The 26,011-nt window shown below is 34.4% G+C and overlaps 1 protein-coding gene across 12 annotated transcripts in view; it reads left to right on the top strand.

Moving 5' to 3' along the window:
* Positions 1 to 26,011, top strand: part of ULK4 (unc-51 like kinase 4) — a 248,934-nt gene that overhangs the window by 46,127 nt on the left and 176,796 nt on the right. For all 12 annotated transcript variants that reach the window (XR_012585552.1, XR_012585549.1, XR_012585551.1 and 9 more), the window contains 5 exons: positions 1,170 to 1,277; positions 5,568 to 5,651; positions 13,585 to 13,746; positions 18,313 to 18,495; positions 24,381 to 24,508. Coding sequence is in view for 9 of the 12 variants with exons in the window: in XM_074575248.1 (XP_074431349.1) it covers positions 1,170 to 1,277; positions 5,568 to 5,651; positions 13,585 to 13,746; positions 18,313 to 18,495; positions 24,381 to 24,508 (665 nt within the window). In the remaining 3 variants the exon portion in view is untranslated. The remainder of the gene's footprint in view (positions 1 to 1,169; positions 1,278 to 5,567; positions 5,652 to 13,584; positions 13,747 to 18,312; positions 18,496 to 24,380; positions 24,509 to 26,011) is intronic.

Raw genomic sequence — 26,011 nt, 5'->3', positions numbered from 1 at the left:
AGAGTTAGAGAGCACATAATGGCAAACAAATCACAGATTAACCACCACAATTTAACCAGATTTTGTGAACTGCTTGACTTTTCCGGATCACCAGCTGAGGTGATTCCAGATTTTAAATGTACTGAAATATTAGTCTCTGCTGTACACTGGGCTATATGAGTGTTTCAGCTATGTTGAAAACCAGTTACCTGTGCCATCTCTCATGGTTCACCTGAAAGGTTCTGTTTTCTGTGAGTATTTTTTTCTGTTTAGGGAAAGCTGCTTAACAGAGGCAAAACGATGAAGCATGTGAATGTTAGGGTGGTGGGACTTAGTCAGATGAAGTGAATGCAATGAAGCTGATGCTCAAGAGAGTTAAACTTGTATCCTCCACAGAAGGAGAAAGGAGCCCACGCTGGTGGGCCTGTAATCAGAACTGAAGAATTCATATCTTTGTGTTGGGTTGAGACCAGTGTGCAAGAATAGCTATCAGGTTCTCTATTTAAACCCTCTGCAAAGTCTTAGAATATCTTGGGAAACTGACTGCACAAAGTAAGTGGTTTCCTAGAACAGCTGCTGTTTAGACCCCTTGTGCCTGGGTTGAAGTTCTACTTGTTTGTATTCGAATAGGACCATAAATGTTGACTTCCCTGCGATCAGTGATAGAAGTCTGTGCTCCATATGCTCTGTACACAAATAATCCTTGCTCAACTGGGAAAAACGTCCAGTTCTCATGCAGTGAGTTGCCAGTTAATTCAGAGATAAGGAGACAAAACTTTTAGAGTTCCTATATCCTGCTTTAATATTTACACAAAAGACAGCATTGTTTGTTCTTTTTGTAACTTGATGGTGAGGAGAACTTTTAGATCGGATAGAAACATAGGAACAGCAAGTAGACTTTTTTTCCTGGCAGATCTACTTCTGTTGTCCTGAGGGAAAGGGAAGAAGGGATAGCTAACAGTTTGTCACCTAGGCTATTTCCTTATTGCATTTTTCTCCACGTTGCATATATAATCTGTTTTGTAATTACTACAATGCTTACTAAATGATTTGCAAATGGCTCTTTAGCATAAGTGAAAAGTATATCAGTAAGATGGCATTTCAGATAAAGCTTGTTACCTTTAATATACATTTTGCTTGAGAAAAGATTGTACATGTTTTCCTATGACTTATTTGTTTTTTTATTTTAGGCAATTATACTTTTAACTGAACTCATCAGAGAGAACTTCAGAAATAGCAAATTGAAACAATGCCTTTTACCTGCACTTGGGGAGCTTCTTTACCTCATAGCCAGTGAGGTAAGACTGTCAAATGATCTGTAGAAATTTAACAAACGTGAAAAAAATCTCCCATGGAAAAGTAAACAGAAAGAGCAAAGTACTTTGTTATTTGTATCCTCAATAATTTATTGTCCTTGTATGTAGAGTTTTAACTTCATAAAACAATTTCATATGATAATGACTGCTGGCCTCCAAGGGCAGATAAAAGTGTTAGAACATCTTACCTAGAGACTTTGATTAAATAGGATGTATCAGTACAGCCTATGATATCAATAAATTAATATATCTAGTCCATAGTAAGCCTTATCCTGGCATGGTTGGATTCACAATGCCGTGGAAATGGAATGATCCTGACTAATTTCAAATGGAATTATGGTGATTCCTGACTAGAACTAATTTAAACATTCAGTCTAGAAATAGCACATTCACATTAAAAATAAACAGAGGTTATTTGTAAAAAAGAAATACTATGAATAGTAGGAATTGATGTAGCTTTCTTTTTCTTTATTCAAAGAGTAAAACACTTTCTTTTACTTACTAGAAACGAAGGTGTTTTCAAATAGAAAAGGCCTAGCTGTAGCTTCTCTGAAGCCTTTGTATTAAATGCATCATCTAATTGCTCTGAATGCTACAATATTAGTTATCAGTCTGTGAGGTCACTTGATAAAGGAATGAAAATACCAAATTGATCTGTATTTTGGCTTACTGTAGTTATGGCTTCGTGCTGAACTTCCATGTTTTATTGTCCCCATTCCCTAGCTCCTTTGCGTGTTCCGCAAGATGAAATGGTTGCCTTGGTTTTTTGTAGGTTAGCAAGCATTGTCCTTTTCTGGTTAGACAATTGCCAAAATATCTATCAAACACGCAAAGTCATGGAACTTGTTCTAACACTGAGAAGTTATGTTATGGAAAATGCATCCACATTCATGGTTTAATTTCATATTTTAATACTTTCTCAGTTTTCCTTGGGGGGAGGAAGGAGAATATTTATACTTAGCATTATCAGACAGATTGCAAAATATATAAATTTTTAACCACTAATAAAACCAAATAAACTTAAAACTTCAACTTGAAAATTATATTTGGCAAGAGTATTTTGCACTGCTTGTTTTTATTTTGAAATTAAACTTCAGTGATCTTTTGCTTTAATTTTTGCTTTGCTGTTTACATTGGCTCTGTAATGGCAAAATGATTTGCATGCACTGATCCTAAAAGATTTTTTTTTCATCTGAAAATATGAACTGACAAATTTTTGGGACTATATGTATTTATGAACTTCACAATGTTTGAAGCATGATAACTTGTATTTCAAAGACAACTCTATCTTGTTTCTGGAAGATCTATAGTAATGGGTTGCATTGGTTTGAGTTATACCTAAGAAATTATTAGATAATAGGAAGAAATATTTGGAATTACTCTACACATATGAACACAAGGCACTGCATTTTGGTAGAACTTCAAAAATATCAGTGTGATTTGTATGCTTGGAGACACTAACATTTATTTTTTATTAATATTTTGAAGAAAAGCCCTTTATAAAGCTTTTCATTTCTCTATGCTGTACCTACTTGACCTCAGAATACTGTAGTGTTGTAGGCATTTTATTGCTCATTAAACTGCAGAATGGTAGTATTGAATGACCTTGCCAAGATCAAACACCAAGTCAATGGTAGTATAATAAGGTGAAACAAAAATGTTTATTCCCAATTTATGCCTTTAAACAGCAAAGCTTTGTGCCTTGACTAATTTAAGAAAAAAAATCATAACTGCATCTGATTCATTATGAACTGCACACACAATGTTTTTGTTTTTCTCTCTTCCCTTTTTTTCTTCCATGTTGCTGTTCAGCCTGCTTGATTGTTTTATCAAGCTGCTAAATATTTATCATTCATACTAACTGTTTTGGGACATGGCTTATTTCATTTATTTATTTATTCCTTCTGTGGTTTTGCTAAGCGTTTCTAGGTCCAACCACAATATTAATATTAAATAATTATAATGATTATTTCTTTTTCATATGAACATTTGGTAAAACATTAATTAAATAAAGTTCAGCTGTCTAGGTGCAAGCACAATTCATTAAGTTAAATATAGGATCACTGGTTGCACTTCTGTGTCTTAGAAAATACCGAGAAAAAGTCCAGATACTGGTCCTCTGCAGTCCTAAACTCTGATATTATGTGTGTACTTGCATATGAGATCTCATAGGTAAGATCTTACACTCCATCTCTGCATTTTCCTTCCAAAGAGAAGCTAAGAGCAGTGCACAAGTAGCCTGAGCAGACCCCAGGGAGGATGTTCTGTTACTCTTAAGCGAATTGCCTTGAGGGAAAACTTTCAAGTTCTGTGTAATATTTCTATTCGTTTCCTGCTGTTTGTGTTATTAGGGTGCAGAACCTAAAGTTTAATCAAAATCAACACAGGCTGTGAGCAAAAAGTAGGAAGATTCCCCCAGTATTTGCTGATATATTTAAATTTATTAAATGTCAAATTGTGTGGGTGTTTTTAGGTAATTAAGAATGGTGCTAAGTTTCATACACCTTTTTCCTTTTTTTTTTCCTAATTTCTAACTAGAGATTAAACCTTGCAGAAAGTCATTAAGAAGAAAGTCTGAAGAATGGAAGCACTATTAATGTTTCAGGATTGCACCATTTCTTAAGGCATTTTATTTTATAATACACTTAATATGTATGGTTACAGAAAAACTTGACAAAATTTCTGATTAAATTAGAGGAATGAAATGAGAAACAGACCCATGCCATTTCCAGCATAGGCTGTCATTTTAACTCTGTCTTGACTACTAGTCTTGTCCTGCCTTTTTCAGTGGAGAAGATTCCACTTTTGACTGTTAGAAAGAAACCTACCATTCTTTGAAACTCGGGCTGCATTTTCTGAAACTTAAACACTAAGCCTTGAAAGGCAAACTGTGATCACATGTCAACATGTTGTTACTCAGATAAGACGAAGGAGGTGGAATGTAGTAGATCTGATGTCTCTGTCGGATGTCAAACCACTTTTATTATTATTGTCTGTAAATGACTTCCAAGGAAAATTTGTTCCATACTAATACAAAGTTAGCAGAGATAAAGCTTAAAAAAAATTGGACATTTAACAAACTAATTTTCTCTATTGCTATATGTTGCAAGTAAAGTTTTATTTTCAATAAAGAAGGAAAATTAATTTTAGTAGGCAATTCAGTAGTAGTCTTCCCTGCTAATATGCCATGCTTTAATTAAATGCCTGACATTATCTCATCATGTATGTTGAATTAGTGTAGGCCACTGAGAAATCAGGAAATTCAGAATGTATAATTTGTTTCTGCATCGTTAACCCCACCTTGCCCATCCTATGCTTTTACTAATATAATCAATAGAGTTCAAGAAATGTATAATTTCTGAAGGAATTGTTGCTTGTCATCTTTTGTCTACTTACTAAGACAAATCGCACATTGATTTCATGGCATGTCATTTTCATACCATGCAATGCCTATTATTTCTCGCTTTCTTTCCCAAAAGAGACTATTTTTTGTTTACTTGGTAATATCTCTGTGTTACTAGCCTAGATATGGAGTTTGTTTTAGTTAAATCTTAAGGATATCCAAGTGTCCTTTTTTAAACTTGGAGTTTTACAGTATGCTATGGGATGGTGGGGGCGGAGGGGAAGTGGAGTTCATTAACTTCTAATGGAATTATCAACCCCCTGATTCAACTAGCAGTGAATTAGCCTCTCTAACAGGATGATTTCAAGGAAACATACATAAAGATCTTGGAACAGTGTTGATAAGTACTGAAGGCTATTCCATACAGTAAGCCTCATTAAACACTTTATATCTCCCTGTATGACTTTGAATGTATTTTTTCCAAAGTAAGCTTACTTTTATTTGGTTGCTAGACAAAAGTATTTTTGTTTGTTTGGTGTAATTAAATCACATTTAAAGAGAAGCACTTCTACTTTTAATAATCACTTGTCTCTTCCTGTAGTAATCAAAATGATTGAGAGGAATTCAAGAATATTTTTGTGTGTGTGTGTGAATTAGAAGGAATTGATGAAACCCAGAAATACTAGGACAAATTCTGTTATGGATTTTGGAGACTATTTAAATAAGCTAATAAAATATCAATTTCTGTGCTGCACGTGAAATAACATTAAATAGTAATACTACTCTGGAATTTAATATATTTTCTAGCATATGTTAATTTGAAATATGTATAATATGAACCTTATTAAGAATCTGTTACCCATTTTTTATGTGAGTGAGATTATTGTGATTTTTTGATTTAATCATTTGTGCCGTTGGCTTCATTTCAGGAGGAAAAAAGGGAGCACTCCAGAGAATGCTGGATTGTTCCCTCGGCTGCTTACACTGTGCTAATGAGGTGTCTTCGGGAAGGGGTAAGGTTCTTTCATTGTCCTCAATAGAATTTCTCTACTGTAATAACCCTTTAGGCATTATGTGAGGATTGTAGCCTGCAGCACTGCAGTACCTTGTCAACCAAGTATTGCTCTTGAATTTAAATAATCATGATAAGACCATGACCTAAGCAGGAGATTAATGCAAAAATATGGTGGTGTTCTCTGTACATTCAACATTTAGGTATTGCTGCTTGGTTTTTGGAAATAAGATAGTAAATATAAATTACTGTTAATAAATGTGGAATTTATTAATGCTATGGCTTTCTTTTGAGAGATGTTCTGACAGTTTGCACTCTCCTCTTGCAATTCGATTTTTGTACAGTGTATATTTGAACAAGATTTACTTACTATTTTGAAGTGACTGATGTACAGTTTTTGAAAACTGCATTGTTATCCTACCGGGTTGTTAGCATTCTTTTGAGGCCAAAAAGTAGTGTTTAGTTTTATTCTCATACATGCGCTATGCTGTATTCTTCATTTTTCTTGGTGATTGCTTCGCTGTGTTAAAAGAAGGGAAGAAAAACATGCATATAGGTTCAATTTGTAAAATGAAAAAGAATTGAGTAGAGGGTTGGCTTACTGTTTATATGAGACCACTTGACTTCATTTTTGCCCAAGGCAAAGCTCAAGACAGAAAATATGTCGGAGGTTGCTGGAGGGGGGAAAGCAAGAGAAATACCTTTTTTCTTCCTTTTTTGAGATCTTTATTGTTACAGATTATGATTAATATAGGAAGAGTCTAGATGCATTTTAACATCTTCAAACCTTCAGGTGATCAAGAACACACAACTCTGTTTGTATTGTGGATTATTTCCAGCTCATAAATTAGAGGAAGATGTCATTCTAAGGCACATTAGTGAGAAGCTATTTAATTCTAAATGTAGTAATGCAAGGCTTACTATTTCTGAATATTCAGCGTAGAGAAACTAAATCAAGACATCCATAAGACACTAATTTATTCCTATAGAATAAAATCACTTCTTAGTCCTGAAACAGGTCAAAATTTTCTTAATAATTTACCTTGATATATTTTTCTTGAAAAAAATAACACAAAATAGAAATATATTTCCCAATTTAATTAAGTGTAAATTTAAAGTTATGTCTAGGCTAACCAAGCACACCTGTGCATTTCTACACCGTGAAGATACTCAAGGTTTGTAATGGAGTTTAAGTACTCGTGCTTCTTTGTGTGAGTATAGTGTAAATGTACTAATACAAATTGCTTTGTCTCAGTTGTTATCAGCCTCAACTTTCTAGAACAGCACCATTTGAAGAATCAAAAATAGCCATGAATATGTATATTTCACAACATATGGAAATGGAGATAGAAACTTACCACACACAACTTCTTTTGCTACTTTCTTCTTCCACTCTTGTAGCAATCCTCCTCTTATACTCCATAATTTACCAGGCACCCGTCTTTCTTGGAAAATGATATTGCAGCATCTAAAACTAGACAGTTAAAATCATATTATTGTTAGACATCTGTTTGCAAGATATTACTTTTTTTCCTTAAGGAAATAATAATCAGATATAAAATAAGTTCTTGTGCCAGGTATTTTACATGTGGGGTTTTGGGGTTTTTTTGGTTGTTTTTTTTTTTTTTTTTTCTTTTAATGAGTCAACTTTGCATTGCTCTGGTAGCAGGCACAGAGCTACGTTGTCTGGGCAGTGAGTGGCTCATAATGTCTACTGACTGATATGCAGGTGTGGTAGGCAAGTGTATATCGATGATACTTTCTCCCGCTATCCTGCTGCAAAATAGGAGATGATAGAAATAGTTAAAATGAACAATCTGGATTTTTTTAAGTTCTGACTTAAAACTAAAATGAGGTTCTGTGTAAATTTTATTGCTTGCACTAGTGAAGCACTGGATATGAAAATCCTGAAAATATAATATAAATTTGCCTTCACTGTGCTTAATGTTCTTTGACTGCAGCGTAAGATCTTAGCTGCCATATTTCTTTATTTTACATTTGTAGCCTGTAATCTGCTATTTATTCAATAAATTCTCCTGATTTAGCTATTTATTACATGTAAGTAAGCTTCACGTTCTTACATGAGTAATTAAGAAATTATAATTAAATTTAATTAAATCATAAATTTATTTTAAATGTTCTAAGCTTATTTGATGAAATGTTACTTTAGTATGTTTTCTGGAGTGAATATTTGTATATGGTCTCAGTATTTATGAAAATGGCAAGCTAACTTTTTGTAAAAAATTCTGAATTACCGGAGTGTGTTAAGTATATGCATTATAAATAATTACTTGTAGTTTTTATTGACAGTTAAGAAGCTTTTTTTGGTGTATTTAATAAGATTTAAAGAAAATAAAACAAATTTATGTCATTCAGTACTATTGTTTATATAGTTTTGAGTTTTGTAAGGTAAATTTGCTGTTCTTCAGTTTCGTTATGAACTATTCTGAAGTGTACTTGGATCTCTGCAGTTTTATAAGATTTGTCGTTATCAGAGCGGAATTGCCCCCTGAAACAGAACTGTGGAGCAGAAAGGAGTTTAAAATGTGTGCATGTCCCTTTTATTTGCCTATAAAGGAACAAAATGTTCAGAAAATGCAGGTAGTGTCATTTCCACATACCTTCTGTGCCTGAAAATCTAACAGTGACAAAAGCATATGTATAAGTGAAAGGAGTTTTAGCACGGTGTAGTAGAAGATTGGGAAAGTCTTTTATCTGTAGGGGGTCACAAAATCAGATTTCTTGCACTTGAGGTAGAAGTTGATTTTCAACTAAGGCAAAGAACAGGCATGTTCAATGATGTGTCAAAATAAGGAAACTGGTACACTCATAAGTAAATGACAAGCCCAATTTGACGTGTTTAGTAGCGGTATAATATTGCAGTCTGTCAGAACCCATGTAGTAAATATTCCAATTTATTTTTTTTTTCCAACAATTGTGTCCAACAGTGACACAAAAATGCCTGTTCCAGGCATCTGTATTTGTGTCTAAGTTCAACTTCTAAATATTTGCGTGCAGTCTCTAAGATAGCAGGGTCCTGATTTCTACAGCGAAAGTGCTTAGTTCTTACACTTCCTATGTTGTGCAGTCATGAAAGATACTTTTCGTTTCAGAAAGTTATTTAATATTAAGTACCTAATGCTAATGTGGCTACCCTTTTCCTTTCATCCATTTAACTTAGTTTATTCAAAACTCCTTTGCTAAAGTTACCCTTGTGTACTTCACCTCAAATGTATCAGGCTGTCTCTTGCTCGAATCGCCTCATTGACTCTGCATATATTTTTTTTGCTTTTCATTATCACATTTAAGGTTCAACCTAATCTTAACTAAGTGAAATCTCAGCTTTAGTTTCTGCTTTACATTTGCCCCTCTTCACACTTATGTTCCAGTCAATCCTCTCACCTTTCTGCTTCCACTGTTTTCTGCCTTATGTTTGCCCCTCCCTTCCTTCACATCCTCCTTTTAAACTTTTTTTTTCTCATAGTCATCTTGTAACTAATCATCCTTCTCATATCCAAACTACTTTTTGATGTCTCATAATTTTTGTTGTCCGATTTAGTCGAGATTATGTTGCTTTGATGAGGTCCTTCACTGAAACTAGACAGCGGAGTCCGAAACTGTGTGCAAACCTCCTTTTAAGTATTCCTGTGTGAAAGCAGAGAGGAACCACTGAAAAAGCTTTCAGGTGCTTGGTATCTGTCCATTTCTGCTTACAAATGGCATGTAAATATAAGGTACATGATTATATGCAATTTTAGTAGTAACTTCATAGAACCTGGAAAAAAATAGGTAGGCAATACACTTGCATGGATAAATTATACATGCAGCTGTAGCTTATTAGCTGTATATGGCTTTTAGAATGTGTGTAATCCTCTCATTTTAAAGCACGGCATGTGGCAAACGTATTTGAATCAGAAATAGTGAATGAAGTTACAAAGGATAATGTTCTTTCTCTTGTATGTGCAAGGTACTGCGTAAGCAATATTTTTAATAAATAGGAGCTTGCCAGGAAGCTATATAATACACATTTCCCTCTTTCATATGGACTTCTTCCTTTATGAGGGAGCAAGATAAAAGTCTGAGAGTTTTGGTTCTGAACTGGTGAAGAAATTTAATAATAAAGGATAACTTAAAAAAAATTTGCCAATATATAATATAGGGCAGTATGTTTTATAATGTATATTCTTAGCCAGAGCAGTTCCTTTACAGTGAATTTGGAGGGGAGAGGAGAATAAAATCATAACTATTTGCTCAGAAAGGGTAGGACAGCCTGTAGTGTAGAAGTATAGTCTGAATCATATATATTCTCACTTTTATTTCTTCTTTATGTATCAGTTTTCTAGTTTACTGTCAAAATTGCCTATAGCATAAAAGTGATAGTCTGAATCATACACATTACCACTTCAATTTCTTCTTTAGACATCAGTTTTTTAGTTTATTGACAGAATTGCCTATATTGTAAAGTAATAGTCTGAATCATATACATTATCACTTTAATTTCTTCTTTAGATATCAGTTCTCTAGTTTACTGCAGAATTTTTTATTTTTTCCACAAAAGGTATTTAAAATTTTTATTTCTACATGTTCATCCTTCTCTGTGAAGGCTTTATATTGCAAATTGTTGCCAAATTAAGATTTAATTCTTATAATTATGAATGCTTAGGATAATACAGCTTTACTTCATTAATTTATGTTTGTAGTTTCTTTTTAATTTGTCTTCTTAGATTAAAGGAAGAAGTGTATGGAAGTTGATTTAGAATAATGATGGAATACAGTGTTACTTCCTGAGTCTTCCAGCTTTCCCAATGTTTCTTTATCAGTATTATGCTTTTACTCAAGTGTATGTATCTATACACAGTATAATATAAAAAAAGATCGTAAAATATTTTATCGTAACCTTTAAATGAAATTATACTATTTTTAGGTAGTATGTTGGTTAGCGTGGTGACACGCTAACGGTTAGTGTGGTGACATGTGGTGACAGTATCTTAAGTGCCTCCAAAACTTCCAGTGCATTGTTAAGTTTTTAACAATCAATAAAGATATCCAGTAGGTTCAGTTACTCCCAAAAATGAAGTTAGGTTCTTTGATGACTTTGATTTGCTTTTTGCTTTCACCCCCCCACCCCCCCCAACTGGAATAGACAGACTTGATTAAAAGAAGTTCTCTTTTAGCAGTTTACATCTATTTACCCTTTTGGTGTTTGCTTTCTCACTCAGGGCTCATTTTCATTAAGCGTCCATGACTCTAACTGGAAGCAGATACATCTGCAAGTGTTAAACATGACTGAAAAATAGGAGCTTTATCTTTAAGTGCATTTTATAAAACTAGTTGAAATCTAAACCCAGTGAAAGTAGAGTATGTGCTTTTTTTTGATACAGTTCTATTCATAGATTTAGATTTGATGCAGTTTGTGATATGGACAGAGGTTAACTGTTACATGGAACTGCTTTACTCATATCTTGAAGATCTATTTCTGTTCACTAACATAGCTTATGTCCTGGTGACATCACAGGATGACTCCTTTAGTTAAGAGGCCAAATATTAGTTTAGGTCAGGCTTCCCTTCCAGAGAGCTAATTAAGCAGAAAATGGCACAATTAGATGGTGTTCAGGAATAGATCCCAGAGGAGCTGGGATAGTCCATCTCAGGTGGCAGCAAATGGAATTACTCTGACAGCCTCACTGAGTTTTTAGAGCACTGTGACGATACATGACCTTCCTCCAGACAAAGTACCAGGAGTCTCTGGCACAGGGCGTAACCCGTCTCAGCTGTGGCTGAAAGGAAATAAAACACATCCTCAGGACCAAATTTTTTGAAGAAAAGCTGTAATTTCATCTGGAAATCTGTTAACATTCATAATGACTATTATCTGCTGCATAATGCTTTGATTATGATTTATTAATGGGATTCTAGTGCATTTATTAAGCGTTTCTGCCTGCTTAAAGTAGGAGTAGAGTCCCAATTGGCATTCCTAGTAATCACACCATAGAGTGATTTAACTTGACTATTAATATTTCAATTATGGATTTGATTTTAAATGCATATAGTCAGTTTGATAAATCCATGTGTTTTTATCTTAACTGTAAAAAAAACAACAACCCAACAGCCAAAAACCCCTGAAATTCAGAAGTATAATTAACAGAAAAAGATTAAAAATTGACATTATTTATAAAAAGTTTTGAGAAACTTAATTTTGATGAACATCTATGTGTATTTGTGTATTTAGGTCTTTAATACATTGAAATGATACAATATATTGCAGAAATAAAAACTGTAAAACAAGAGAAGCCTAAATCCTCTTTGATTTCATGGCTGCAAGTCAGGAGGAAGACCGCAGAAATCAGTAGAGTTTTGTAAAATAGTGTAACTGGTTTAGATGGGAATTGGCTTTGGTATTTCTTTTAAGTATTTTGAGTAGAGCTGCAGTTCTTTGGGAGAACAGGAAGGATTAGCATGAAAATGATAAACACAGCTTTTTTTTTTTTTTTTAACAATGTTATACTAGAGTTTCCAAATATTTCTACATCAGTGTCTCTATTTTAGAATACCTGTCAGTAGAAGGAAGAGTGGATATTGAATATATTTTTAATGAAGTATAAGTTCTCCCCTTCTGGAAGGCTTTTGTACAGCTTTCTGAAAGGTTTCATTATCATTGCTCACAGTTGTTGGTGGTTCTGATTGTGAAGATAAATGTCAGAAATCCAAAGGTTAGTAGGATAATGTGGAGATTAGTTTAAGAAAGAAATCAATTAGATATTATGATGAATTATTTGTGAAGCCAGGCTATGAGACTTGACGAATTAAATTGGTTGTCCTTCTTATATTAAAATTCACTCTTGCTGAACTCAAGAACACCATTTAAGACATTGTTGAAAGACTTCGCTTATTCATAGTTAAAGACTGAGATAAGGTGAGGCATTGCACAGCCAAAAAACCACCAGCAATGAATCTTACAGTTCTGTTAAGGTAAAGACTCTGCTTCTAAATGAAAGCAGAGTGAAAAAAAAAAAAGATATACTAAAGAAAGGTGAGGGAAAGAAGAGAAAGAGAGAGAAAGTACAGACTCTGCTTTCAAGTGATCTGTATTAAGTTAAGCTTCCACTGCAGTCAGTTTTCTTGAGAAAGAACTGCTGCCATGTGATGTTCGTGTTGTGCTGATGGCTCGTGATTATTCCGACATGATGTTTTTTATTCCATGGAGACACTATACTATGAATAGTCTTATGTAGATATTAAAGCTACGTGTACAGTGGCTTTCCACAAACAATTTTGCAGATAAAATCATTGGATTAGTATTAAAGATACGAAGGAGTCAGAATCCCCTACAGAAATTTGGGAACTGATGTAGTACATGAGACTCAATGGTTTATCTTAAACATTGGTCAGGATTGTCTGTTTCAGAAGAGGAAGAGAAGGGAGTTATGGAATAACTTGACTTGCAAGAAGGCTTTTTCTTTATCCCACAGAGTTGCTGGCTTTCTGAATAAAAAGAGTTTAATAATTTCATTTTTCCTAATGTAACTGTATGTCTCATAATCTTGCTATTCAGAGCCTGTTGTAGTAATGAGTTTTGATACACAGACATTCATTTATAAAGCACTGGTCAAGGGACACCTCTAACATAACAAAACCTTTTCTTTTTTTAGTGACTCCATTTAATTGGAGCGATCATTTGGAAGTGGAAGATTTTGTATTAAATTATGCTTGTATTAAATTGTCTTTGCAGTAGAAGAGAAAGGGGAGGGAAGTGTGATCTGTAAACATAACTTTGTCACAAGTTGAGGTTTCCTATGAAATGACTTCGGCAAGTATCAAAATTAAGAAACCACTTTATAACAATATACAGGGAATAAAACATGGACATAGGCAGTATTTTAAAAATAAATTAGAAACATTTCCATATGAGTTTTCCTTTCCTCTCCATCCCATAGGAAGACCGGGCAGTGAACCATATGGCAGCAAAGATCATTGAAAATGTTTGCACTACTCTCTCTTGCCATGCACAAGGATTTATTACAGGAGAAATTGGACCTGTCTTGTGGTACCTTTTCACACATTCTACACTAGATTCTTTGAAGATTACAGCTGTTTCGGTAAGGAATTTCTTTTTGTGATACAGAAATGTTCTGGGGTTTATTTCAAAAAGCATTCTGAATTGAAACTGAAATGTTTTTGAGCATGTTTTCTGTGTGTATGTGTGTTTATATTTCAGATTACATTAAAATACATGTACAAATTTTCTGAAATTGAAATATGTATGTATTACAATCCAGTGCTTATGAAGAATTCTTGCCATTCATCATTTTCTGGAACACGTATTTTCTTATGCTGGTGATCATGAGTTATGTTTCAAAAGTTAAATCTTTCAAAGAATAGATTGAATTCTTGAAAAATTGAAATTTCTTTTTTTGTATGATTTTTTTTACATTGAAAGTGTTTAATGTTTTTATCACAGACTTGCTTAAAAGACATATTTGAAATTATCATGTTACTTTTCATAAAATTGTCAGGGCTAGTCTTTGCCCAGAATTTGTAAGTTAATATAGGGTGATAATAAGACAACCAGAGCTATGACATGCAAGAAACAGATGTGGAACAAAAAGATTTGTGAGGTAGAAAATACTTATCAGTGCAGTGAGTTTAACCATATCTTTGGTTGACAAAACAAAAGCCTTACCCACCAATACAGGTAATATTTTAGAACTGAACAATAGGTTGACTTATTTTAAATGAAGTGTGATAACTGGATGCTCATTTCCGGAGTAGAGCTCAGGTTCACTAATGAGTTTACTGTTGGCTTGCCAGATGGAAAATGGTAATGTTTCTGCTGCAGCAGTATGCACTTAGACACATCTCGCATTGAGGTGGTAGTAGAGAGAGAATTAAAAATATATCTGAAGTGTGACTGAAGAGATAAATGGTAAAATAATTTTATAATTTTTAAAAAGATATGTATTTATTAAAGATTTACCTGAATGTGTAGTTTTGTCAGAGTCATGTCTGGGAAATAAAATGCTCAAATACTGGGAAAATATGTTGACCTATTAGAACAGTAAACTTGTTTAGTAAAATATATGTTACAGTAGCCTTTGTTCTGTGGCATCTGAAATTCTTTGTACAAACTTAGTCTTAGAACTGGTATGTGTAGAGGATTTTCCCCTCCACTGTTTTGGGGATTGTGTCCTTTATCAGAAGTCTGAGATTTCATTATTTTATACTGCACATGAAGTGAATTGGACAAGGAAGCTTCTAAAGTAGGATACACTAAGGTGGCACTCTAATCCTTTTGCTGCTTTGTAGTGAAACACTAGAGGGTGAACTTATTTGTTGGATTTATTATTCAATGACTGATATAAATCATGGTTATGTATTAATGCTGCTGGGGTATTTGGGTATATAATCTTAACTTTAGAAAAAAACAACCAATCAGTATTGAAATCTAGCACAGGCAGACCTCTTACCAAGTGAAGTTTATAGAGATTTCAGTAACATACTAATCTTTAAAGTAAAATACTAATGTATTCTCCAGCTATATTGCACTGTACAATTTATATGTTCATTAAATTGTTGCTATGGATATGTAGGCATTTTTATTCTGCATGACCACATAAATTGAGATCATCAGTGTCCTATTGTATTTTATTATGCAGTCATTCCTGCCGTGTTTGAATGTATCCTGAAGAATTTATTCTTGACTGACATCTATATTCACATGTAAAAATACATTTCTGTTAAGAAATACATGTGTCATATCCTTACCTAGAGCTAGCAGGCTGTCTGCAAAGTATATCAGCAGTAAGGCACTGTGGAATTTTACTTATGATTATTTCAATCAATAATAAAAATATATCAAGAAGATTCTCTGTCTTCAGTCTCTGGAGTCAAAAAACGACACTTTACCTTGTCCTTCCTGTCAGAGGTGGCAAACAGGGACTGTGTCTCAGTATTTTTGCTCACTTTGGAGTCCAACATGCCTCAGGTAAATATCACAGATTTTGCCTGTAGGAAAGCTATATCTTTTTATCATTTTACTAGACTTGGAGAAGAAATAATTCTGTGAGATGTCAAAGTGACATTCTGACAAGCTTGGCAGCAGGAATAGCGTTTTCTTTCCAGTATACTGAAAGTTTTTTAATTTTCTTAAAAAAATAATTTTTAGTTTCATTTCTAAGAGATGGATTTTTGTGCTGGAGGAGGAGTAACAAAACATAAGCTACTTAAGTGGGAACTAATTTGGGAAAGCTCAACACAATCTTTTGGGGGTTTGTTTTTGGGTTTGTTTTTTTTTGTAAATAATTGGTGCTGAATAGCTTCTTTCAGAGACTTGGGTATTAGAGATACATTAATGCATTAATTCTCAAGCTTGAGAGAGTCATGGAGTACATCCTGGAAGGGTGAATGTTATCCAGTCACTGTATGGCATGTAAGACCAGAAGGCAATGGATAGGGCATAGATGATCGTAGAATATCTTAAGTTGCAAGGGACCAATAAGGATCATGATGCTCATGGTTGGAGCTGCTGGGAGAAAAGGTGCTGGTTAAGGCTGTGCAGAGAGCAAGGACAGAGAAACCAATTCCAGGAGAGGCTCTGCCAATGCCTTACCCTCACTGGGATCATTTCCTGTTCCAAGACTGCTGCTGAGAGATGATGGTGTGAGCTGTACTCTTACCTCTCCTCATTGGTTCCCAATTCCTGCTCCACCACCGTGTGACCTACCTCCATCTGCTCTCTCCAGATACTGGATCTCCTGAAGTGATTTAGGATACTTTGTCTTCTATCCCCCATTAAACTCTATCTTCTGTTTTTCTGCTGAAGTGTTGGTTTCACTCATACAGCAGAGCTCTCTGTGACATACAAGCTAATGGGAGTTTAAAGCGTCTTCCCTTGGCTGTTGGTGGGCTGGAGCTTTCCTGCTGTCTCCAAAACCGCAATGTGATCCTGGAAGACAGCCATGTCTTTCTTACCAGTTTTGCCTGGAGGTCATCTGATGGCCTGTGGCAATGGTCACCCAAAGCTAAGGCATTGGCAAGTCTGCATACATCACGTTAGCACGCCGAGGTAGCTCCATGTCGCTTTGACACAGTCTGTCTCTAGGTCCCAGCAGTTCGCTGGTAATAGCACCCTTGAGGATATGTTTAGTGAATGCGCATACCTCCTGCTCACTCATTTTGAGAACTCAGATGAGAAGTGAAGGGCTGGATTGTATTATTGGGGAAATCCTTGCTACATCCTTGCGCTACTAAGAAACAGAGATTGAGTATCTGTGTTTTAAAAGGGGAGCATGAGGGAGGGGGAAGAAGAAAAATAAAAGGCTGCAATCGATATGGCTCCTGGACCAGAAAGGACAAGGCAGAACAGGAGCAGAGTAGATGAACAGCATCGATAAAACATCTGTTTAAAAATCATAAGTTCTTGATTTATTGTCTTTTATGCCTGCCTTTTTTTTTTTTTTTTTTTTTTTGTAATAGCGTGTTTCGAGTAATGTTTCTAAGGGCACTGGTAAACCGGAAAGTTTCTGAGGTTCTTACATGGAAAGCTTTTCTCTGATGCTACTATTCTGTGGGTGTAATTGACTATAGTTTCTCTTAAATGAGACCTCACTATTGAATGTACACCAAGTAAGCAGCAATTTCTAAATATAGCTGTTCTGAAAAGAACAAAGCCTACTTTTCACAGAATAAAGTTGCCTTCAAAGTTTTCCCATTAAACCAAATCAGATTTTCATACGAATCAAATAATTGACATAATCTGTTTTCCTATCCTAAAATTACATTCAAGGCAAAGAAAATGAGATTTTAAATGTCTAAAGAGTCTTATCTCCTTTATCTGGAGAGAACAAAGTCGGTTACAGTATCTTGAATGTTGCATTTCCAGAGGTACCAAAAGGAAAAGCTATGTTGACTTAGAGATGAATCCACCCTGGAAGTCATTTGGTAATCTTTGTTATGAAATAGCTAAGTTAGTATACACTGAACAGATTCGTGCTCATTTCACTAGAGTACAGTCAGTGTCTGCATTTTCTGTTGGAATTGGTTTAATCGCTGGTATTTGTAAATCAACCATTTGGAGAATAGTTTGCATGTTTACTATAGTAAACACTGTCCTTAACAAGTATCTAGATCTAAAGTAGTATCTAGATCTAAAGATAGACTTTAGATAGTGAACTACTACATAACAGGTTATGGTTTCCATGAGCAGAGAAAGACAAGAAAGACGTCCACCTTTACGGGAGACCAAAATTTCTGTGGTGTGTGCCATCTCTGTATTTTCTGATGACTGTGCTCCTTTCTGGTACATTGCTGTCTGATGCTTCCTACATTCTATACTGATAAAAGACTCAAGCATGGACTATGCTGCACCATAATTATTGTTCTCTAGAGAGAAAGAGTAATGTGTCTCTGTTTGATGTTAATGTTGGTGTACCAAATATTTCAGTTTCAGCTGTATGGAGTGTATAGCAATACATTTAGAAGAATTCCATGTCTCTAAAAACAAGCAGCCTTTACTCCTAATATTTGTTGTATGAATGAAACTGTATGAATTCTCTATATTCCTAAACTATTGGAAAAATCACCACCTGGTTTTATTCTCCATTATTTTTCTTGAGCTAATAATCCCGTTAAATAAAAACGTTTGTTTTTTTTTTCCATTTTCGTAGGCTTTATGCAGAATTACTCGTTACTCGCCCAGTGCTTTCCAGAGTGTCATTGAAAAAGTGGGATTAACAGCTGTACTAAATTCCTTGGCAAATGGAATATGCAAAACTCAGCAGTACATGCTCACCATGTTTTCAGCCATGTTGTCATGTGGGATTCATCTACAGAGGCTGATTCAAGAAAAGGTTTGATTTCAGATTAGTATTATTCACTGTCATGGAATTTCACTAGTGGAAAGTTAAAGTTGTCTCTAGGAGTGTTTTTGTGTTTTCAAAATGCTGAACTCAGTGACACCTACGCATCTGAATAGCAGGAAACGAGGAATGTGTTTATTTTATATTTTTATTTGCTTAAAATCTAAACAACGAGGTGTATAGTTTTTCTTTCTCACAGATCTTCAAGAGCGGGTACTAATGGGTATATGAATTGCTACTGCAGCTAGAATTCAGTCAATTCAGAAAACTCTAGCTTGACTGTAACTGATAATGGCCCTAAGGAAAAACAATAAGGAATGCACGAGGACAACTGTTTGACATAGCTCTCTTAGATATTTAAAAGAGAAATTAACAAGTGTCCTGATTGAATCTAAAGCTGTACTTTATGCTCTCTTTAAAGGACCTTAGGCCATGTGGAATATCTTGCAGGGTATTAGCATTTTAATAACCTAAGGTTTTCTTTTTAGTGTCACTGAATAAAACTACTGATTCAATTTATGTCTAATATTATTTTTGGAAGAGATGATTAAAAGCTTTCTATTTTGATCACCAAATTATTTTGTGTTTAGAGAAATAGTGTTTATTTTTTTGGCAGTAAGTCTGCACAATTCATAAACAAAAGTAATCTCCCTCTGCTTGGAAAGAATAAAAATCACAAAGAAAATAGGAACTCTAGCTCGTGTTTTCATCAAATACTCTCTTATAATATATGCTGTAACCTGACAGTCATCTTGACTATAACAAGCTATTAGGCTTCAGTCAAGAGAGATTAATTTGGTTTCTATACATACTGTTCTAACAATGTTTAAATTAAAAAATAATCTACTGTTTTCCACCCATCCCTTCTTGCAGCCTGAAATCGCTCACTTTTCCTAAAAGTCATTTCTGTTCCGTGTCAAAATTGCCAGTGTGTTTTTGTAAACGCATGTTAGCTGTCCTTAAGCTTTCCACAGATTCCACTATAACAGCACTAACAGGTGGCAAATTGTCCTCTAATGTTGCACTTTCTAATAGTGCACGTTACTGAGTTGGTGGCTACAGCATAATGTTTCTGGGAAGAATTTCTTGTTTATAGACTTACATTGCTAAAAAGACTCCCTTTCTGATACTGCAGTTCTTACGAACTATTTTAATCAATTTTTTGACATTATAAAAATAATCAACTCTGAAGTTCTCCAACTAGTTATAGGAAAATAGAAAGTATTTTGTTGTTATGCGGTACAGCAATGGCTGACACTTTGTGGGTTTAAAATTGCTGCTTAATCATTAATGAATTGTCATAGGTGTTTTGAGAGCAAGTGTTGCAATTTTGCTGATTAGAAACTTTAAATATAGGCAAATATAGACATTCTTTTACCAGCACATATCAAACTAATGATAAAAGTGGGAATATTACCCAAAGCCATAACTGAAAAAACATTGCATTTTAAAAACTGGCAAATAGGGTCTAGTTCTACTGCATGTGTCCACATTTGGTAACTGTATCTGCCTTACAGCTTGGATAAATCTGTATCTCATAGAATGTCTATTTTGCTCAAATTAGATAGTAGGATTTTGGAAGCTGAAACTAGACTTCTATTTTTCTTGAATAAGATCTAAAAATGTAATCCTGCTCCTGAATTGAACTGCCAGGTACTGTCATATTACGTGGAATAATAATACTTTATTGTTGAAAACTGAATTTAATAATCAATGCACTTTTCAATGTTACATGAGCATGACATCTTCATGAGAGAAGGGAAAAAAAACAACCAAGTGTGTAGCGTTGGCCTACAAAAGTTTTTGCCTTCCATAGAATTCTTGTATACTATAGCTTAATACGTAAATGGACCTCAATGCTATACAGAAGGTAGTGACAAGGTTGTGACTCTCTTTTAATACAGCTGCAAACCAACATATTAAAAGATGCTTAAAGATATAAATTCCAGATGGAGATCATTTAGCTTTGTATATGTTATCTTGAAACTCCCTTAGCTTACATGACTTAAGGCTGCCTTTGTTTTCTACTCCCTTCAAGAACAGTGATAAAACCTGTTAGTAAGTAAAAGCCAGAGAATACAAAGGAGAAATGCAGTTCTGTGGTCATCTTCTCTAGTATAAATCGTCAGAGCGCTACAATAGCTAGAAGGGACTGGTTTTTGTCCCTGTCTGATGCAGAGCCTTTCTATTTTAGTCTCTTGTCTTGGAAACAAAAAAAAAGCTGAAATGGTGTTTTTAAAATAAAGTGTGGAAAAGATCTCAAAATCAAAAATCTTTGACGCACTATAGCAGTAGACAAAAAACAAAACCACTGCTAATTACTTTCAGCTGGCTGTTAAGATTCTCTTTTGAATGAGTGGAAACCAGTCATATAACTCTGAGTGCAGTTAGGTTCTTCTGGAGGCCAGATAATGGGGATGGGTTTTTTTATTTGGGTTTTTCTTTTTCTCAAGCACTGGTAAGTAAAATGATTCAAATAGTTACAGCAATATGTTGTCACAACTGGATTGTTTCTTCGCTTCCCTGCACCATTGGCCATAGCCTCTTTTTACCTTGGTCATTTCCAATTATGGCACTGAAAAAAACCCATTATAAATGCATTATAAACGTTGTCCTCATATTTCAGTTACTCTTTTCAATTCTTTGTCTTGTACCTGAATGTGGACAAGTAGCTACCTCAGATGTTGATGTTTTTGTTGTTATCAGTATGAATTAATAAAAGGATCTAAATGTCTTTAACAAAATCTTTGTAAGTCTTAAGTTGCACTGTTATGGAGGCATTTGCAATGCATAGAAAGGAAGTTTGAAAATACGTAACAACACAAGAAATGATTGCTATTGAAACTTCAGTTCTTGTATAGTGAAATAGTGGTCTAAAGGTTTTCCCCTTGTGTACCCAATTTGAAAATATCATTGCTTTTTGAGATTTGTTTTAAACTTGCTTTGCAGTATTACTAAGAGTATCCAATATAAAATCATGATCTTGTTCCAGTCGACAATGTGTTCACTTGCTATGAAAAGAGTGTCCTTACCCTGCAGAGTTTCCATGGATACATCAAACAGTTGCAGGGGAGGAAAGAACAGTGTAACAGTGAAACAACTAATAATTAATGTATTAGATGGTATTTCAGCAATTTTTGGCTTTGGACTCAATGATCTTAAAGGTTTTTTCTGACCTACATGATTCTATGATTCTATATTGAGCTCTGTAGGTCAGCAAAGATGTGCTTCAGATTTTCTTTGGGTAAACTGTTGCTGTTTTGCAATCCTCAGATCAGCCAGAAAAGCAAATTCCAAAATGTCACATTTATTTCTTAAGCCAGATGATTAGAAAATTCCAGATAAATTTGATGCAGCTGATTCTAATTGAGAATGTTGCCTTAACCCATGGTAACCCCCACATGTAACACTAAAATATTCTGCTTTCCAGAGCATGAGGACTAAAAACAGTCAAATGTGCATTGGCTTGTAGTTGCATATGTCTTTGTTATGGTGTCCCTGTGCTTGGTCTATCAAGTCCATTCCTGTTAGCAGACAGTGTTGCGTTCTATATACTCTTTCTTAACATAAAAACTTTTTTGGTTGTTTTGAGTAATTTTGTAAAAAAAACCCAACCAAAACAAAAGAAAAAAAACAAACAAAAAGAAACAAAACCAGAAAAACCACAAACAAAACACCAAACCCCCAAAAAACAACCAACCAAAAAACCCACAAAAACCCCCCCAAAAAACGACAAAACCCCACTTTAGTAAAATTTCAACCTTTGCTTTTAGTAGTCTGTAATTTAAGAACTTTACTGCTGTAGATTCATACTGGAGGAGCTACAAATCATGCTCCATGAGCTGTTGAAGTGTTTAAAGTGTGAAAATTTACACACTTTATGCTTATTAACCACAAGATTGAGGAACTCTTCGGTTTATGAATTAAATTACAGAAATACAACAAAACACTTCTCGAGTAATTTTTTTGTTTGTTTTTCTGGAATTTCTGTAGCTACTGTCTATGCTGACGGCTTTTGAAAACATTGTTAAAATGGTATCAGAGTAAAATCTGATGCTTTCTTGACCATCTCTTACACTCTTGTTCTTTTTCCAGCCTCTATAAAGAGATATAGTTAAATGTTGCAAAGATCTTCTCTAATAAATTACATTTCAGTTTTATGACAATTAAGTTGCCTTTCAGTTATTGTGTCAGCAAAGGAGGGAATTTGAATAATACTGGGTATGTCACACAGCAGGATTTTAAACTTCGTACACAACATGCAGGCATACGCTACATCCCTCTATTCTGTAGTGTCCCTCCCTTGAGAATTCAGCTCAAATGGTTGAAGGTAGTTTCCGTTGATGAGACCATTTGCACCCAGTCTAATTCTTGGATAGAGCTGATTGACTCAGTTTGTAAATTCAGGCTCAGTTTTTAGTTCTGGGTTGGCTTTTTTTTTTTGGGGGGGGGGGGGGGGTTGGTTTTGTTTGTTTTTTGAGAGAGATTTGAAGTAGGGTTTGTGTTTTCAGAACAAGGCATTCTGATCAAAAGCTGATCCAAAACTACTGTTGCTGCTGTCAGCAACGCCATCCTTGAAGACAGATTTTTTTATTTTTTTTTTTAAACCAAATAGCGCAATTGGTCTTCATAGAAGAGTACAGATGAGTAGCAGGTGTATTAATTCCTCAGAGGTGCAGGATACTCTGTGGCTTTTTCTTTTTCTTTTTTCTTCTTTGGTTCATCAGGAGTTACAATATATTGTTGGACAGAGCATAAATGATCCTTATCTTACGCTCTTTACAACTCATAATACCTAAATCTGTTATCCTCAATATGAGAGTTCTTTTTTCCTTCCACTGAATCTCAGTTTTATTCCCTTGGAAGCTGAGGCAGTACTCGTGAATCTCACATCTTTCCACATGTCAGGCCACATTCCAGAAAATAGAGAAGAAAATTATTTCAATATAGAGGGCAAAATAGAGAGAGAGAGAAAAAAAGAAGAAAGCTGTGATTTCATAATCCAAGCAGCTAACCATTGTTAAACTTTTGAAGAGAAATGTTTTGTGGTTATTCTTTTTCTCACTATCCTTGTTAAACTTTTAAAATTATTCTTTCATTTGGATTTTTCATTTGGAAGGAGTTAGCAAGGATCTTAGCATCTTATACATTGAGTTTATCATAGGAAGGGAAAACAGATTATGAAAGTCATGGCTCCTTAATGCTTGCGGTATATCCTTTTTCTTTCTTTCAAAGTCCTAATTTGGGTTGTTCCTTGAAAAGGTGTTCTTCACTTCATGAAGCCAAAATAAAGTTTGGTTAGATAAGTACAATCAAAGAAGGTAGAAACAGTTTTGCTGCCTATTTGGAGCATCTGTTGTATAATTTAGGGTCTGATGTAGACATGGCTGTATCCAACAAAGGTGTTATTTTTAATCTTCCTGCATATATGGGAATTAGTAGGTAACCATTTAATCATACTTGTGCTGAAATATTTATGTATTCTGAAAATCCTTCTGTCTCTTAAAATAATTAAAATAAGCTATGTTTATCCTTAAAGTAAGACATTTTAAAATTTAAGTTCTATGATATTTCGAAGTTTGTTTTGTACCATTTTGGACATAGTACATTGGATAGTGTTTACTTGTTGCAGCTCTTGAAAAGATGTACAAAGCAGCTTTGCACTGGGCCAGTCTGTCTTGGATAGAATTTATTTAGTAGTGTTTTATAGATGTTTTTTTTTCTATGAGTGACATGAAAAGTACCTTGCTAATACAGAATGCACATGAAAATGAGCAAATTTTAAACGTATACAGTGTTAAAATACAGTGCAAGTAAGCTTTTTCTGTAAAATAATATTAAATAATATTAATGTGTTTGTGTTTATTTCCACCAAGGATTTTGTGACTACAGTTACTCGTTTACTTGAAAGTCCTTCAACTTTTATTCGAGCAAAGGCCTTTCTGGTCCTGCTACAAGTTTTAATTAATAACAGGGAGATGTTGCTACTCAGTTGCCAAGCAAGGTAAGGTGATAATGGAAGATAATCAGAGATGTAGTGTTTATTTTTGAAGTTGTACCTCAAATACTTTAAAATGTGTGGTATTTTTGAGCCAGTGTTTTAGGAATGAACTATTTTCAGTGTAATATGAATCCTTTTATTCATGAGAATATCAAGAAAAAAGCGTTCTCTCTTGTCTGGGGTCATCAGGTAATGATTACTCACAAGGGAGAGACTGTCCTTTAAAGTAACTTGGGGTCCCAGTGACCATTAGCAGGAGCAGATTTTGCTTTGGGTCGGGCAAAACAAATACTGCAACAGTGAATTGTTGCTATGGTGGGAAAGCAACATAAAAAGGTCTGTCATTTACCTTCCTCATCTTGGGGTGTGGTACAATCCATAGTCTTTTCAGTATAGCCACATTCAAGATAAAATATTTCTTGCCTATATGTGGTGATGCAGTGATTTATATAATGATCACTGAATTCCTGTGAGTTTTAAATGAAATATGTTATTTGTTTCTATGTTTTAAAATACTTTGCAAGGAATGACTGATCTAAAATTATATTTGAAATGTTATTTGTTTCTAAGTTTTAAAATACTTTTCAAGGAATGACTGATCTAAAATTATATTTGACTGACAGTGGAATAGTTACTTGAATTTTTGTGTCTTCTGATGGCACAAAAATGTTCCCATATCAGACAAGAGGAAATTAGGCTCTGTTAGAAAGTGGAAGAAATTTTATTTGAGATTTATATCTTCTACTGTTCATTATGAAGAACAGCAATGTGTAGTGTAAACCCAGTTTTTATGATATTGGAGTAAAGCAGGTTTGGAACTGAAAGTGAAAAAGATAAGGCTTGTGGGTAGCTGTAAATCTAACTACGTTTGCAGCAAATAAACCTTTGTATCTTATATTCATGTTTGTGAAGAATTAAGACATATACATTGGACCTAAAGGGATGGATTGGAAGCAACAGATGAGTTATACTATGAAGCCATTGTGAGAGGACATCTTGTGGGGTCCTTCATTATATGCTCCTCCACTCACCTACAAATCTGTCAATACCTCAATTTTTGTAGATCATAGAGAATAAGTACTGAATCCAAGTTTCTTTTTCATGGGTATCTTTTTATACTTCCAGAAACGTTTTATCAGGTGATGTGTTCTAGTTAGTGCAAAGTGTCTCTACTGATTTGTAAGTGACTTTTTGAATGGTTACATTTTTAATGACTGCTGCTATTCATATGGTTGTTATAGCACGTAGGACAGAGCTGTGTGTTTGGAGAGATGTCTGACAAAGTCCTGTACTGACAGTTACTATTTGTTTATTTATACCTAAGATCTTATGTGAAGGAGAAGAACTTTAATAATTTTTATCAGCCATTTGATCTCTTTATTTATAATGCTTTCCAATCAGCAGCCTTTCTGAAGAGAATGTGTTGTGAATTTGGGATGTTTCTTTGTATTGCGAATTTTGGCTTTATCCTGCTGTTGTCCAGAGCTGATTAGGGGTTAATACATA

This window comes from Larus michahellis, chromosome 2 (genome assembly GCF_964199755.1).
Source record: "Larus michahellis chromosome 2, bLarMic1.1, whole genome shotgun sequence".
Lineage (NCBI taxonomy): Eukaryota > Metazoa > Chordata > Aves > Charadriiformes > Laridae > Larus > Larus michahellis.
This window is presented reverse-complemented; position numbering and strand designations above follow the sequence as displayed.